The following is a 16,564-nucleotide window of genomic DNA, read 5'->3' as shown; positions in this document are numbered from 1 at the left end:
ATACATCCTGCTGGGAACAGAAAATGGAGTTCATATTGAGGAATGTGTGTGGAGTATATAGAGTGGATGGGATGGGAGATAATGTGACTTCTGAAGGATGTGGAGTATGTTGACAACAGAATAGAAGACTGTGTTTGGACAGTATGGTCAGGTGGATAGAATGGATGCAGACAGAATAGTGAAGAGTGAATCCCTGTATATGACTATGATGGGAGACATGGTCGAACATGATGAATGCAGATGGATATGGTAAATGAGTATGTGAGAAAGGTACTGAGGCTGATGAGGACAGGGGGCTGACAGGGAATCAAGTTGGTTGGGTGAATTAGGCCTATATACGAAGAACCACATGACAAAACTTGGCCACCCCTCTTATAACTTAATAACTGACAGAATGAGTTTATGGCAGTGATCAACGATGGCGTTTTAAGTTCTTAAAAAAGTGTTCCTATCTAATAACAACATTAACGTAAAAAGGCTATGCAGGAGAGGGACACTTTAACCCGGCGGCACTGACAAAACTGCGCCGTTCTGCTGCCTACTTATACTGTACAGACATTACAACTCCCTCCCAATTCCCCAAAAGGTGGATGGTGGACTGCAAGTGACAGGCAACTTCAGCCTGCAGTTCACCTGGCCTACATCTGGAAGAGCCTGGTGCCATAACAATGCGAAAAAGGTCTTATCAGTACGTGAATATGAATGCACGTTAACTCTATTACAAAAATCCTGTGAAACAAGTTTTTATTAAATAATGAAATAGTACCACTGACTGACCTGACCACTGGCTAGTCCACGATGCCTCAGCTGACAAAGACCTTAGTGTCTGTGACCCGAGATTGAACTGGGTCACCCGTAATGAGCTCGTCCATACCGTTCTGGGACACAACGAGAAAAACCATTAGTTAAACTGGAATGACTATAGAAAACTGTTTATTTTCTTCCATCTAATGAATAAAAAAAAGTATTACAGGTCTACAGCCTTTCCACAGCACTTGTTTGTGACTAGCACACTGTTCCTGTGTTAATATCTTGCTATAGCTCAACATTATGTCAATTTTAGGCCAAGTTGAAGTGGAAAGAGTAGAGGTATGTCCTTAGGCAAAACAGCATCAATATCTCACCTGTAATCCAAGTCCTCCAAGATTGTCCATCATGTCTTCTCTGCCAAAACAAAAGAGAACGTTAGAAACCTCTGATCAAAACATGACACGCCAATGTTACTCGTTTCTGTTGAGTTCTACAAAAAAAGATCCGTGAGCGAGTCCACTGCATATTCGTGACGTTGAACCAAAAATTAACCTTTCCAATCTAAGGACTTATAGTTTCTTCTCCCTACCTCCACATGATTTTATTCAGCTTTAAGAGAAATCTGGCTATGGAGGGGTTACTGAATGTTAGGGGTTGGGGTTTATTGTTTGTGGAATGCTGCTCAGGGAAGACTGTGGCTGGTCAGTTGTCCTAAATGTTGGGACTACATAACCTAACCCTGGGCCTCTACACCCCTGTCTATTTGTGAGAAAATGGGTCTGATGACAATGCTGATGAGACGATGATGTTGATGATAATGATGATGATATTAATGATAATGATGATGATGATGATGACCCTGATTACTACGAATAACCCCTCCAGAAAAGCCTCCCCAGAGCTGAATAAAATCATCATGTAGTAATCAATAAGTAAAACACGCCACTAGACTGATGCAGTTAAATATAATTACCTTGATATTCCCTTGTTTAAAGACCACACAGCACTCAAGGTAACAGTTATATATATACATGAGTGACAATCTGACACCTACAAAATGTCTATCTATCTATCTATCTATCTACTGCCAGACGCCATAATCCCATAAGGGGTGGCCACAAAAACGCCTCCATGTCGCCCTGTCCCCACCATTTCACTAACCCGCCCCCAGCTCACACCCCCCTCTCTCATATACCTCTTCACTCCCTCCCTTCATCTCATCCTTGGCCTCCCCCCTCCACTTCACTCACATACACTCTCCTTGTCAATCTCTTTCTAAAACAATAATGTCTCTTCCATCCCTACGACAAAAGCTGTTCTTAATGTAATCCTAACGTATTAACTTTTACCGAAGCGCAACTTTATGTATATAGTTACTGAGAAATCCAATGCAAAACACATTTACATACGCATAATACACCATCACTTTTATGCACAGTTACTGAAATCTCCAAACCAAATAAATCTATATACACATTCACACTATCACTTTTATGCATTTAGTTACTGATTCTCCAATGCAAAATATTTAAATGAGCATAATACTCTCCATCTTTAAAGCACTTTCATAAACTGTACCTTGTTTTATAGTTTATGAACACAGTACAGCACAAATAATTTTCATCATATATTACATCATCCTTCCTTCCTCAGCTCATTAACCCTTTCAACCCACGGATGTCTCTTTCACTTTGTTCTATCTACCTCAAGACTTCATTACCTATCTACCTATCTACTGCCTGATGCCTCAATCCCATAAAGGGCAGCCACCAACAAATTGCCTCCATGTTGCCCTGTCCCCCACTATTTCACTGCCCTCCTCCAGCTTACACACCCCTCTCTCATATATCTCTCCACTCCATCCCTCTATCTCTTTGGGGAATTCTCTTGATGCCTGGTGGTTTAGTGTGTTTAGGCAGCCACACTGAGCCTTAAGGATTTGTATCTGAAGGTGTGGTTAAGTTTTTTGCCCACATAACATCACTCAGGTGTATGTGAGGCTGGTCATCCTAACTTCAATTGTAAGTAATGAGTAATGTTGCTCCAGATTCCCACACTCCTCTTGGAGCAAAAAAGGACTGGATGGATGGATGGATAGACTGAGATAGACAGAGAGATAGATAGAAAGATGGATGGACAGAGATTAAGAGAGGAAGATAGATGGACAGATGGATGGATGAGTGGGTGGGTGGATGGATGGTTGGACAGAGATACAGTACATGGATGGATGGATGGACAGAGATACAATACATAGATGGATGGATGGATGGAATTCTCCTGCACTGATAAGGTTATAAATAATCTCCTTTAATCTCCTCAGCTATGAAAAATATCTGCCAACGGCTTAATGAAAATACAGTAGTCATGTTGTACCTCCATCCATCAACAAGTCCTTTACCATCCCACCAAGAGCACTGTGGTTCCTGCGGCAAGAATGAGGTGAAAAAGACATCGTTGGACTGAAAAGGTTAGAACAATCACCACCCTATGCCAGCGGTGATTTATTTATAGACGGTTTCTTCTTCTATAACTCACCAAAAGTTGTAACTGCATGGAATTTGATAAGCCTCTGAGGTAGGAATGAGTCTCCTTGGTTATGAGTCAAATTAACCTCAGGTCTGTCTAAACATGGACATCAACTGGGCACAAAGGGGTTAGGGATCTTTGTCAGGTTAATGTAAATACACCATAGCTCAATACTCAACCTTCCAGTCTGACTACACTTGGTCATAACTAAACTGAAAGGGGTTAGGGATCTGTCAGGTAAGTGTGAAAGCACAACAGACCAATGACTAACTTTATCCCCCATCCACAAGGGTAAATACTTACCTCGTGTGGTTTCTGTCTGAGAAGTTATTATTGCGGTTGGCGCTGCAAAAAGGAAGAGGACTTATGGAACTGAGGCTGACAGTGAATTGGTGAACATGACTAATGACCCTTTGAATCCCACGACAAATTTTTTTTATTCTTCTGCTTATGTAGGAGTATTAATTGTACAGTAGTAGTAGTAGAGTAACCTTAGGACAAACCCTTCAGCTGCAGGTGGGCAATTAATCACCATCCCATGCAGTGAACCTATGTTCCCTTGCAGCAGACAGTGCCTTGCTACAGCAAGGTGTGTAGAAGAGTGTGGAGGTTTGGTTCCCAAATGGACACTGCATTTGCATCTCTCCACCCAGTCAACAGAGACACGATAGTAGGTTCCACATCACCCAGTTATTTGTTTACCACCCTTTGTAGTAAATAATTTCTTGAGGTTAGAAGAAACCATTAGGCATGTCACTCATCGTAACCACCTTAATGCAGCACTGCACTGAATGAGTGAATGACAGGCATCCTTCACCTACTGCTTCTTTTGTGACTATATCATGACTATATTCAACTTCAGGGAGATTTTTAAACCAGATGGATTAGATATAGCCTTAATTAATCCCTTCAGTACAAGAGGCCTTTTGTAAATCTAAAAATCACAAGTTAGCAGCAAGAATAAACTAAAGAGTGTCATTGGATTCAAGGGACTGAATACCATAAGTTTACATGAATATCAGAATGGCAGTTAAAGACCAGACTGACATGAAAAATAGCAGTTAAACACGGACCTCTACAGATAAGTTTTTACACAACTACAAACAGAAACAAGAATATAGGCAATGAAAAACGGTCACTTATAAATATGAAAATAACATGCAACATAAAAATAGGTTAAAAAAAAAAAAAAGTGCCACAGGAAGAGTGTTTAAGATTTCATATTAATTTAATGTTGATCTTTCTATAATAAATTTTGATAGTTCTTTTTTTAACAAGCTAATTAATGTCCAGAATCAAAATTTAGATTACATTTGCACCTAACATCTAATATTTTGTGCATGAAGAAAAACTTAATGGCATTTAATATAACATCCACGGAGCTTAGAGATCATCACCATCATCGTAATCCTCCTCTTTCTCCTCCACCTTGGATTGGAATGAGGTAGGTTCAAAGCAAGAAAAATGAGACAGAGGGAGAACTAGTCAAAAGCATGGCCTGTGAAGTGGGCCACACACTCATGCAATCCCCATTCAAGCCCCTGGAATCATGACATTACCTCACAGACATAAAATACAGTACACTAGTTCTATGATAAAGGACAACATACTACACTCTTATACCTTCCCTCATACTTCTCTTTCACAATCTCCGCTCATAACTTCTCTGTCATACTTTTTTCCTTACCTTCTCTATCATACTTTTCTTTCATACCTAATCTCATTCCTCTCTCTCACATTTTTCTCCCATCTTCTCTCTCACTTTTCTCCATACCCCCTCTCTCACACTTCTCTAACTCCTCTTGCACTTTTCTCTCATACTTCTTTCTTACAATTTTCTCATAATTTCTCTCTCACACTTTTCATTCATAGTTGTGATAAACGACACTACTTTTCTCTCATACTTCTCTCTCACACTGTTTTATTGGGAGTACAGTATTTCTCCCACACTTTTCCCTCATACCTTCTCTCTCACACACATGCTAAAACCAACTGCCTACTTTCCTCTCCTAGCTAAAGTAGAGTAATGCTAACACCCCATAAAACCTTCAAACAGTCACTCACTGTCCCTTGTGGAATCTGCCGCCCTCCCCTCGTATCCTGTTCATGGCGTGCCGATGTCGTGACTCGTGTAGGTATTTCTGTGGAAGGAGAGTGGCAGTTAGAATCGGGTGAAGCAGAGTCCGGGGAGGCAAATGAAAACCTGACAGAAGGAATTAACCAAAAGTCTAGCAAACTCAACAGGCCACACACTTATTCATGTACCTTTCAAGCCCCCGGAATCTTGACTCCACCTCATACATATACAAATCTACGCTTATCCACTCCCTGCCATCTCCCGGCCAGTGTCAATTAAATGGCCCACACACTCCCATGCTTATTTCACCTTTGATCACTTCACAGTGGCTCTCCAAATTCCTCGGGAACCTTTCTATTCAGTCTCTTATAACTGAGGTCGGGCTGTATAACCTCATCTTGTCTTTTTTTGGTCTGTCTCTCACAGCTCTCTCCTCAACATTCACACCTCTCACCTTCCTCAACCAGTTGATATTCTCCATCCTCTTGACATGCCCAAACCACCTCAATAAGAAAATTTAAGAAGAAATACACAATACATCATCACACTGCAAGGGCTAAGCAGACCCACCTTGCGTTCCTTTGGTATACGTCCCTCCCCCTCCAGCTTTGCCCTGGCCTGGCGTCGCTTTAGAATGCGGTGGTACTGTTTGGCATTGACATACAGGGGCTCCTCCTCCAGCAGCTCCGGCCCAGGCAGGGGGATGCGTTGCAGCTGCGCCACACCACCGTTACCAACCTGACACCATAACAGAGTGGAATTAAAAAGCCTAATTGCATCTGTTTAAGCTGCAATATTAGTTCTGGTGTCTGTTCATCATCATCATCATGACTATAGATCTATATGCACAAAACCTAATATTTTGTACATCTTTATAGTCCAAACATATATGGTGTGTGTGAATGTAAATACACCATACCACCATTATCACCCAAACCAAACAAGGGAGCGCCAGTAAATTTCTTCATATATCAATCCCTTCATGTACAGAAATTACCTCCTGAAGATGCACTGCAACACAAATCGTCAAAAAAAAAAAAAAAAAAAAAAAAAAAAGGGGAGGCGAGGAACAGGACATGATCTGAGTCACAAATATTACCTAATGATGCTGCATCAAGGCATGAATTGTGGCACAAAACCTGGGGAAATGATTTTGAATAGAAAACGTTGGTCAAATTTCAGTCATGCATCCCCTGGTCTGGAAAGCATTGTGTACACTCTCACCAACACAGAAACTTACCACTATGTGCAGAAGGGTTCAAAGTATGCTGATAACACATGTGGAGAGGATGGAGAATGAGAGGCTGACTAGAAGAGTGTATGTGAGTAACCTGAAGGGGGAAAGGAGGATGGGGGAGACCAACGATGAGATGGAAAGATGGAGTGGGGAAATGTATGAGAGAGGGGGAGGGGGTGAGATGGAGGGAGGACAAGAAAATGGAAGGACAGGGCAACATGGAGGCACCCCTTACATGATTAAAGCATATGGCAACAGACAGATGGGGAAACATACAGACAGACAGATGAATAGATAGATAGGCAGATCATAAGTTACAACTGACAGAGAATGTAAGGCAAAGGTACTAACCATGACCACATTTGCAAGGTTGGTCTGTGAGTTCTGTGTGGTTTGTGGGTTCTGCTGGGCGGGACTCTGGCTCTGTTGTACTGTGCCTGCCTGGGATGTAGCTGCCAGTTGGATGAGGTTACCTGAAACGTTCAAAACTTCAAAACACAACATCAATTAGTGTATGATTCACACGGGGGACAGCGACACACATCCTCGGCCCGTATTCTCCTTGGCTTACGAGGCATTGCAGCGGCTCTTCCTTACCAGCATATGGCAAGTTTATATCCTCCTGTACATTACTTATGGAGGATGTCTGTGTGTGTGTGTGTGTGTGTGTGTGTGTGTGTGTGTGTGTGTGTGTGTGTGTGTGTGTGTGTGTGTGTGTGTGTGTGTGTGTTTAATGCAAGGAAGAAGGAAACAAAGGCCAGGAGCCTGCAAACAAGTATCCTCCCAAAGTTTTTTGAGTATATTGCTGAAAAATCAAGTCATCTGAAATACACACTAGAAGAGATGGATTTTCACTGAATTTCGCTAGCTGTAAATTTACTTCAGAGAGACCTGGGAAGACTGTCATTTCTTTAACTGTACACTGGAACAAACAAGCATCACTGCACACTTCGCTCAAAGAAATATGACACTACAGACGAGAGCAACTGCAAAATTCCAACTCTACCCTGTGCTGATACAACTGATCTCTTATGGATGGTTTATACAGTATATCAGTTGCTTGGCATTTCCTGGTCAGTACTGTAATGTATGTTAAGATGAAAACAGATAAATTACCTCAGGACATCCAGAGCTGTGTCAATAACAGATAAATGATCTTGGAACATCGGGAGATGTGTCGATAACAGATAAATGACCTCAGAACATCGGGAGCCGTATCACTAACCAATAAATTACCTCGGAGCATAGGGAGCTGTGTCAATAAAGGATACATAATCTCGGAACATTGGGAGTTGTGTTGATAACAGATAAATGACCTTGGAACATCAGGAGCCGTGTCAATAACAGATAAATGACCTCGGAACATTGGGAGCTGTGTCAATAACGGATAAATTACCTTGGAATATCGGGAGCTGTGTCAATAACAGATAAATGACCTTCGAACATTGGGAGCTGTGTTGATCATCTAGGCTATTATCAAACCCCCTTGTGATACTTTATTTACCCAGCGTGTCGTACTAAAAATATATAAACAGCAAAAGAGGCAATACCAAGGTGTAATATTCAAGATAAATCACCAAGGAAGATGCGCTAGGAACTCCTCTATGCCAATGACAATACGACTCTTACATACCATGTGCTATAGTCAGTTTGCTTTCATCTGGCGGATTACTGTGTCGTGGCTGCAGGAATTATTCGAGCCCTAGTTTGGGGTAAGAACGAGTCTCCTTAGTTACTAGCCTAATACATCCTCCTGTCTTACTACACTTGGGCCCATATTTAATTCAGCTAAGGCCACTCCCTAACACTTTTTTCATAGCAGTTTATTTTTGCATACAGGTCATTAATAATCCCTCATGTGTTGTTTTTGCCTTTCGTGTTGGTGTTTAGATGATAAAAACAACACACATGAGAGCAGTGCACCACCGTATGGAAAATAAATCACTAAGGAAGAGGCATTAGGGAGCTTCCTTAACCAATTCGAATGCAGGTGGTGGTCACGAGCTGAATAAGGTTAGGGATCTGTCAGATGAAAGGCGAACCAACTACAAAATACAAGTGCAGTTCAGATACTACTCACTTATCTCACTTAACGCTTTCACTTTCTACACACGCACTGATGGGAGACTATGTGTGGTGGCGCAGTGTACCCATAACTTCCCGCCAGCTCAAAATGGGGAAGGGCACTGCCTACTACAAGGGGCCGATGGATTCCTAAATGTTAAATGTACTACACTGTAACCACAAGACAGTCCCACAGAGGCAGTTGTTTATTTGTGGTCGATGGGGATGATGGGGCCAGACAGACCGAGGTTAAACAACAACTTCCTACAGATTATCATTTTTTGTTTTTTATTCATTTGTTTTTCCCTCCTCTGTTCTGTTATAAAAAGAAAAAAAAAGAGAGAGAGAGAGAGAAAAAGAAAAGATGCATCAAATTATATTACTCTGATTTAAAAAAAAAAAGGAGAGAAAAAGAAAAGATGCATCAGTTTATTTTACTGAAACCCACACAAGACAATTCTGTTCAGCTGAGAGAAGCTTCATGACGAGCAACCTTTGGAATGCTCAAATATTCCTTATGCAAACACCACAGCTTGCACATCGCTTGCATCAAATACCTGTGCGCATCCATGGTGGCTGCAGAGTTAAAAATGCATTATTATCAACCCTTTTGTGGCTGCCAACCTCATATTTTTCTGTGCAGGCCATGGACTTCTACAAACTTGGTGGATTGTTATTTTTATTTATCTATTTATTTATATTTTACTTATATATTTTTTTTTATAGATTTAGCCACTTGTCAGTTTTGGGCTACAAGGAAGCTGAAAATAAACACATAATTTTCTATCTATCTATCTATTGCCAGACACCTTAATCCCGTAAGGGGTGGCCACAAACAAATCGCCTCCATGTCGCCCTGTCCCCCGCCATGTCACAGCCCCACTCCCAGCACCCCCCCCCCCTCTCTCGTATAATTTTCATATCAGCATAATTATTTACGGTTAAGTTGACACATAAAACTATCCAACAACTATTTGATAATATGTTCAGATGAGCCTGGGGTTGCAATATTTCAACTAACCTCCCACGGCTAGGCCATAAGTGAAGACTAACTGAACTGCACTGCCAATCACTACAATGCACAAAAAATAAAAATACAGTACTTCAAATATACACAGATATTCCAAACACATACCATACATTAGCTTTTTTAACCAAACATTACTTCCAAAGCAAAACTCTTCAATCACTGCTTGTCAAAAGAAGTACATAAAGAAATTAGTTGAAGCAAGTAAGAAGAATATCAACAGTGTGTCTGATACTGGGGCTAAAGCAAGAGTGTAATATAAAGCAAGAATGTCATATGCCACAATAATCTCATTCTACATAACTTCCTACCAATGCCACAACAATCTGTCATTCTACATTACTTCCTGTTACTGATATAAACCCCAAGGTGCCCAAAACTGTACAATCAAAAGCAATATTCACCTCCCCCTCCCAGCAGAGTAAAATATGAACCAGTAAATCGTCCACCCATTCTTACATCTATCTATTTATCTATCTATTGCCAGACACCTTAATCCCATAAGGGGTGGCCACAAACAAATTGCCTCCATGTCGCCCTGTCCCCCGCCATTTCACTGTCGTTCTTACATACATACACAAAAATGACACCACGCTTTCTCTACTGGGGTTAGCAATGGTACAGCTGATGTTTCCTATGGACTGGAAGGTAAACCAATGCCAAAACCAGCTAATTACATCTCTACAGTTGATTGAGATGTGTAATATGATTTGTAACAGTGGGAAAGAAGCCTGGTATGGACTCTTCAAAAAGTCACTCTGAAGAAAGACTGCCGAGTGACTGGGACTTGTGGGAGAGTTTCCTGCCTAAGTGATGACTGTGTGGCGAGATACCAAGCTTGTAGCCACACTTCACTCTCATGGTAGTACCTCCCTAGGCTAATGGTTATCATGAATGTACTGTCTAACCATTCATTCTTAGGTGAAACAAACTACTGATGAGGAAGATATTGAGGGCACTTTCACAACTGGCTGACGGGGATGAAGAGGATGAGAGGGAGATTAAGTACACAACTGAATGATAGGGAAGATGTAGATAAGATTAAATTCAGTCACCTGAAGGGGAAGAATGGGATAAGAAGAAGAGTAAGTTCAAAGCTGGATGATAGGAAGGAAGTGGAAAGTGACAGACATCTGCTGGAGGGGGATAAAGAATACTGCTTTCATCTAAGGTAACCAAAATACTGTAGGTGTGGTAAATAAGAGATTACAGCTTCCCAGACAAAATAGTGACTACTACTACACCTGGCAATGATACCAATGTTGAATAAAGCTGAAAGTATCCTAGTTATACCTTGTGAGGCCATGCAAAAGTATATATTCACCAGCACTGCGTACTTTATTGTGTGCTTGGGCACAAATGGTAAGGGAAAGAATAAAGTTAAATTAAGTGAGACCTAGATATGGCATATAAGGAGTCTCTTAAATACCAATGCACTACTTACTCATGTCAAAGAACCAGGTTAAAGAACTCCTTAAAAAGCACATATTCATACAGTATCTAAATACAGGAGGAGAAAACAAAAGCCAAAACAGCCTACCAAGTCCTTCAGATTGGATGTGTTGGTGTTAATTCATCCATCTATTGCCAGACGCCTTACTCCCATTAGGGGTGGCCACAAACATATCGCCTCCATGTCGTCCTGTCCCCCGCCATTTCAGTGCCCTGCTCCCAGCTCAAACTCCCCTCTCTCATATACCTCTCCACTTCATCCATCCATCTCATCCTTGGCCTCCCCCTCCCTCTCCCCCCTAATTCATATAATGACAATATAACCTGGCACTGGAGCTGCCCAGTAAAACGAACATCCCTCTGCTCCCTCCCTATCCTCCAAAAGGCGGATGGTGGTTAGCAGAAGGAAAACTCCTGTCTATCCTTATTCTGGTTAGTGCCTGTGTTACTCTTTGGATAAGGTAGTTTCTGACGGGTGTATATAAGAGAGTAGCTTACAATGGATGCTATCTGGCTGAAAGTAATGGATGGCTGTGGTGGCTTTATGTTTATGAATGTGTGTGTGTAACGTGGTGTGTCTGTGGAGTAAATGGTTTGAGGCATCTAGCTAGAGAGACACAAGCTACTCACCTGTGGGCTGCTGCTGTATAACATTGCCCTGTGAGTCCACCTGTATGGGGTACACCAGTGCCTGGCCATCAGAAGTCTGTATGATCTGTGCCTGCTGTGCTGACCCCGCTGGTACTGACACCACGTGGTTCCCACCCTACGTCAAACACGACAAACATAATACACTACTGTACATGGTTTGTTTTCATTCTGTTTTCATTTAAAGGAACTGGGTGAATTCCATAACTTGAATACTAGCTTATGGTTGCATGAAATTTGTTGGGTGTCTGATAAGAGGTAGATGTGCATTTCTTTGCTTAATAATTAATTCAAGCCTACTGTCTGGCTACACCTGGACATTAACCAAACTGAAAACAGTTGGGGATCTTTGTCAGATTAAACTATAGTGAGAGGCTTAGTAATGAAAATTATCACACAGTACAACAGCCACCTTCACAAAACAAACTAATCATGGTGGCAATATAATTAAACTGATTAAATGTGCTGAGTAAAGAAATTTATCATGTCAGCACAATAATTACATTTTGGTAATTAAAAATGGTTATGGCAGAGTAACACCATGAACAGAACGTGAAGAAGTGAGATGGAAGGACATAATGCAAACTGTGTATCCAAAACCAATTTGTTGATTACAGCATCATTATCATCATCATTATCACTATTACTATTATAATTACTACTGCTAATACTACTACTATTCCAGTATTATTGAGAGCTGTGATAAGACCCACCTGTATACCAGATGCAGGCACAACCTGTATCTGTTGCAGCTGTTGTGTGCCACCTGCTTGTGCTACCTGGATGGACCCTGACCCACCCACTGTCTGCAACATCAGCTGACCACCCGCTGTATGGATGATGTGCGTACCCTGAAACACAACAGAGGTGGCTAGGTAACACAACACAACACAAAATACACACACACACAACCACCCACACACACACTAAACACAACACATCCACCCACCCACCAACAAACACACACACACACACACACACACACACACACACACTGCAATAAAATGTATACATCCCAGTCACCTCCAAGCTCATCTGAATGTATGGGAAACTACAGGATAAAGTTACTGTTCTCCTCTAGTCCAACATTCCACTTTCATGGGATAGGGAGTTGAAGGACGTTTGTATAACCAGGCAGTTTCACCACCCAGTGCTATCAATGCCTCTTCAACACCATACATGTCTTCCCTCCAACTCACAACCCCCATCTCTCATTTATCTCTCCACCCCATCCCTCCATTTCATCCTTGGTCTTCCCCTCCACTTTACTCACATACACTCTTCTAGTCAGTCTCTCATTCTCCATTCTCTCCACATGCTAAACGATCTCAAGGTATTTCTCCTTATGCCTTCAATCAAGTCCAGTCTTCTAGTCAGCTCTCACTCTCCATTCTCTCCACATGCTAAAATTTCAAAGTATTTCTCCTAATGCATTCAATCACAGCCAGTCTCCTAGTCAGCCTCTCATTCTCCATCCTCTATATGCCAAATCATCTCAGTGTATTTCTCCTAACATTATCAATCACGTCCATATCACCAGCATTACACACAATAATATTAATACAAAACATGCTGAAATGAATTGGTAAGAGGTATTTAGCCCTGTATTCCTGTCAGTAAAGTCTATCTATCTATCTATTGCCAGATGCCTTAATCTCATAAGGGATGGCCACAAACATTCGCCTCCATGTCGTCCAGTCCCCCGCCATTTCACTGCCCTGCTCGGAGCTCACACTCTCCTCTCTCATATACCTCTCCACTCCATCAATCCATCTCATCCTTGGCCTCCCCCTCCCTCTCCTCCCGTCCACCTCACTTATATGCACTCCTTGTTAGTCTAGTCAGTAAAGGAAACTCCCTAATACCCTTTCCTAGGTGATTTATTTTGCTTATTACACCTTACTGTCCTATCCTGCATTATACACATTCATCGAACAGCGCCATACTGTGCGTAAATAGCATACAAAAGAGTATCAGCCAGCCATATAAAAAAACAAATCACTAAGGAAGAAGCGACAAGAATCCGAGCTTAAGCAGTAATACAAGTCACAAACTTACCTGAGTGGCAGCCTGTTGGACAGCCTGCATCTTGTTCTTCCTTCTTCCTGAACTTTAATAATCAACCCAGCTGAAACGCACAGAAAACACATGGACCTTAGTATATGTACACACACACACACACACACAAATAGGGCAACTGATCAGTGGAATGCACTACCAAATGAAACAGTGTGTACCAAAACAATTCATAAATTTAAGGACATGTATGATAAAAGTGATTTAATACAGGGGACAGTATGAGCTTGACTTATTCCTGTTAAGATGCAATTAGGTAAGCACACACACACACACACACACACACACTATCTTTTTTAACTTCTATCATAATAAGGTCGTTTCATAGCTATATCCAATGTCCGTAGCAGTTAGGATAGGTTAACTTTGCCTTCACATTTACATTAACACCAGCCTTTGTGCAACAATAAATGGTATGAACTGTTTAACATTACTCGACTGTACTATGGGTGCAAGGAACATAAAGTACAAGTAATGATGTGTACTAAAAAATAAGCAGAAACAAAGTACAATAAAAACAATGCACCGTACTTATTTGCAATGCTGTAAGTTGGTATGTTCATGACTAATACATCCAACCTTTTATCAAAAATACAGAAAAACACAAATTATATGTTTCTGCAGCTTAGAACTGAGTGTGTATAATTAAAGTTTAACCTGATATGATACCTGAGGATGCACTTCTTCTGAGGCACAGGCAGCACACCAAACAAAGGGTCATGTTCAGATATATCACTGAACACATTACTTTCACCTCAAATTTGTTCATATATATCACTGAACACATCATTTCCAACTCAAAAATTTACGTCGTGCTAGGAGTTTTGGGAATCTGGCAGAGAGGGTGCGTGGCCATTGTTCAATTTCAAATATATCACTGAACACTTAACATGCAACTCAAAATAACTCAGATTTTCAAGGCTTGTTCAAATCTATCACCAAACACACTTTCCATCTCAAAAATATGAAGTAACGTGATTCATATGCTGGGAATATACAAAATTTGGCACAGAAGATGCGTGGTCATTGTTCCGGTTCAAATATATCACTGAACACATGACCTGCAACTCAAAATGTCAAAGCTACGAGGCACATGTGATGGGAAAGTGGAAATTTTGGCGTTGAGGGACAGTGGCCATTGGTAATCAGCTGATAGGCCTCAGCTGATCCATGTAAACAAGAGGTGGGTGGAGGAGGGAGGGAGGGTGGTGGAGGCAAGGTGGAGGCTGCTCTCCTCTCGTGCTAAAATATCTCCTCCACATCAACATGGCTTCCTTTTCTTTGTGTCTGGGGCCATGAACCTCCCTCCTTCCAGGCGTTTTCCCTACTTCCCCTCTCTTTTCCCCTTCCTCGACCCTCACCCAGGGCCAATCTCAATCAAACGTGAGCGGGAAGAAGCAATAGAGTATAATTTGTGGACTTACATTGGGTATTAGCGAGCAGTTTCCGATGATTGGTAGTGCGACACCAATGAACGCCGAGCCTGCCGCCGCCGCTTCGCATTGGTCCAGCCTAGACACCCTCGCTTGGCCACTCCACAAAATTTCGTTCACTATCATCCTTCTTTGATTTCGTCCAGCTAGTTATTTTTCGTTTATTCTTCCATAACCTTCAATAACATCAAATTCTTCTTGGGATACTAGCCTTACCTTAATATTCTGGCTTAGGTGTGTTATCCAGATGTCAAAACTCGACTCAAATACGATAATTTCACGGTATATACACTGGCTAAACAAAAAGAAAACATACGAAATGCTGTAATAAAAGCAGTCCCGAGCTCCAGCAAATGAGACAAGACCAGGCGTGGCGATTTTTCAGCGGTGCCACATCTCGCATTCCTCGAGTATATTGCCTTAATTAGCCTTTTTCTGCAATATCGAGGAGATTTTTTAGAATGATGGCACGGGAAATACAATACCTATTTATATGGGTACCTCCACAACAGTTCTAAACTAGCTCAAATGTCGATGTATCTATGAAATTGCACATACAACTGTACTCAAATTTGATGTGAAATTCATAAATTAACAGCCTAAACGCTTCATAGATATAATGATGAACAGTAATATATTGAAATTAGAGTGTTGAGGAAGGTTAGATACCAAACACTCTAATCAGATATAATATATGTGGCATCAATGGATACTCGTGCAAATCTCCAACGGAGCTAAATTTTAAACTAAAAGTTGATAGATTATACATATTACGGGAAAATTATCACTAAATAATTACAAGCAAGCTCTTGGAATTATATATGTTAGTAACTGTCATTATCTCTTAGTTATCGTGTCTGCCTAGAAAAGAAAAGGAAATGTACTCAGGGAAAAATGAAACAAAAAAAAGGCCTTAGTCCTCGCATGTCATTTTTCCTCCAACTATTTCAATTTTGCCATTGACATTACGATATATATTTTTTTATTAATATCTTAAGCACACCGACTCCCCCACCTCATCATCTTGGACTCTCCCACAGGTGTGGCAGGTAGAAAAATTTTTAAACGCTGTTAGCGAATGATTATGGTAACGTTTTTCCAAAAACACGATCCGCTTTTTGTATTTATCATGTATCTATTTTGAGTTGAGAAGCAATATGGTAGATATATAATTGTAAGGTCATTTTACATTTAACTTACATACAGAAAGGATTATCAAGTTATGTTGTTGTAAAAACGATCGTTAGTACAGTTTATAAGTGCAAAATCGTAAA

General features: G+C 41.0%; 1 protein-coding gene across 1 annotated transcript; it reads right to left on the bottom strand.

Annotated features, from left to right (window-relative positions):
* Window positions 1–803: 803 nt before the first annotated feature.
* On the bottom strand, window positions 804–13,909 carry Nf-YA (nuclear factor Y-box A). Its single transcript, XM_080269303.1, has 9 exons — window positions 13,840–13,909; window positions 12,495–12,632; window positions 11,764–11,899; window positions 6,942–7,063; window positions 5,924–6,091; window positions 5,341–5,417; window positions 3,580–3,621; window positions 1,125–1,164; window positions 804–878 (listed from the first exon to the last, which is right to left on the bottom strand). Exons 1-9 carry the CDS (start codon window positions 13,867–13,869, stop codon window positions 804–806), a joined length of 828 nt encoding a protein of 275 aa, XP_080125429.1. The 5' UTR covers window positions 13,870–13,909.
* Between the last annotated feature and the right edge of the window lie 2,655 nt (window positions 13,910–16,564).

Source organism: Coenobita brevimanus, chromosome 33 (assembly GCF_032717465.1).
Source record: "Coenobita brevimanus isolate Jiangsu-jjx chromosome 33, ASM3271746v2, whole genome shotgun sequence".
Taxonomy (NCBI): domain Eukaryota; kingdom Metazoa; phylum Arthropoda; class Malacostraca; order Decapoda; family Coenobitidae; genus Coenobita; species Coenobita brevimanus.
Note: the sequence above shows the minus strand (reverse complement) of the source record. Positions and strands in the feature narration are given on the sequence as shown.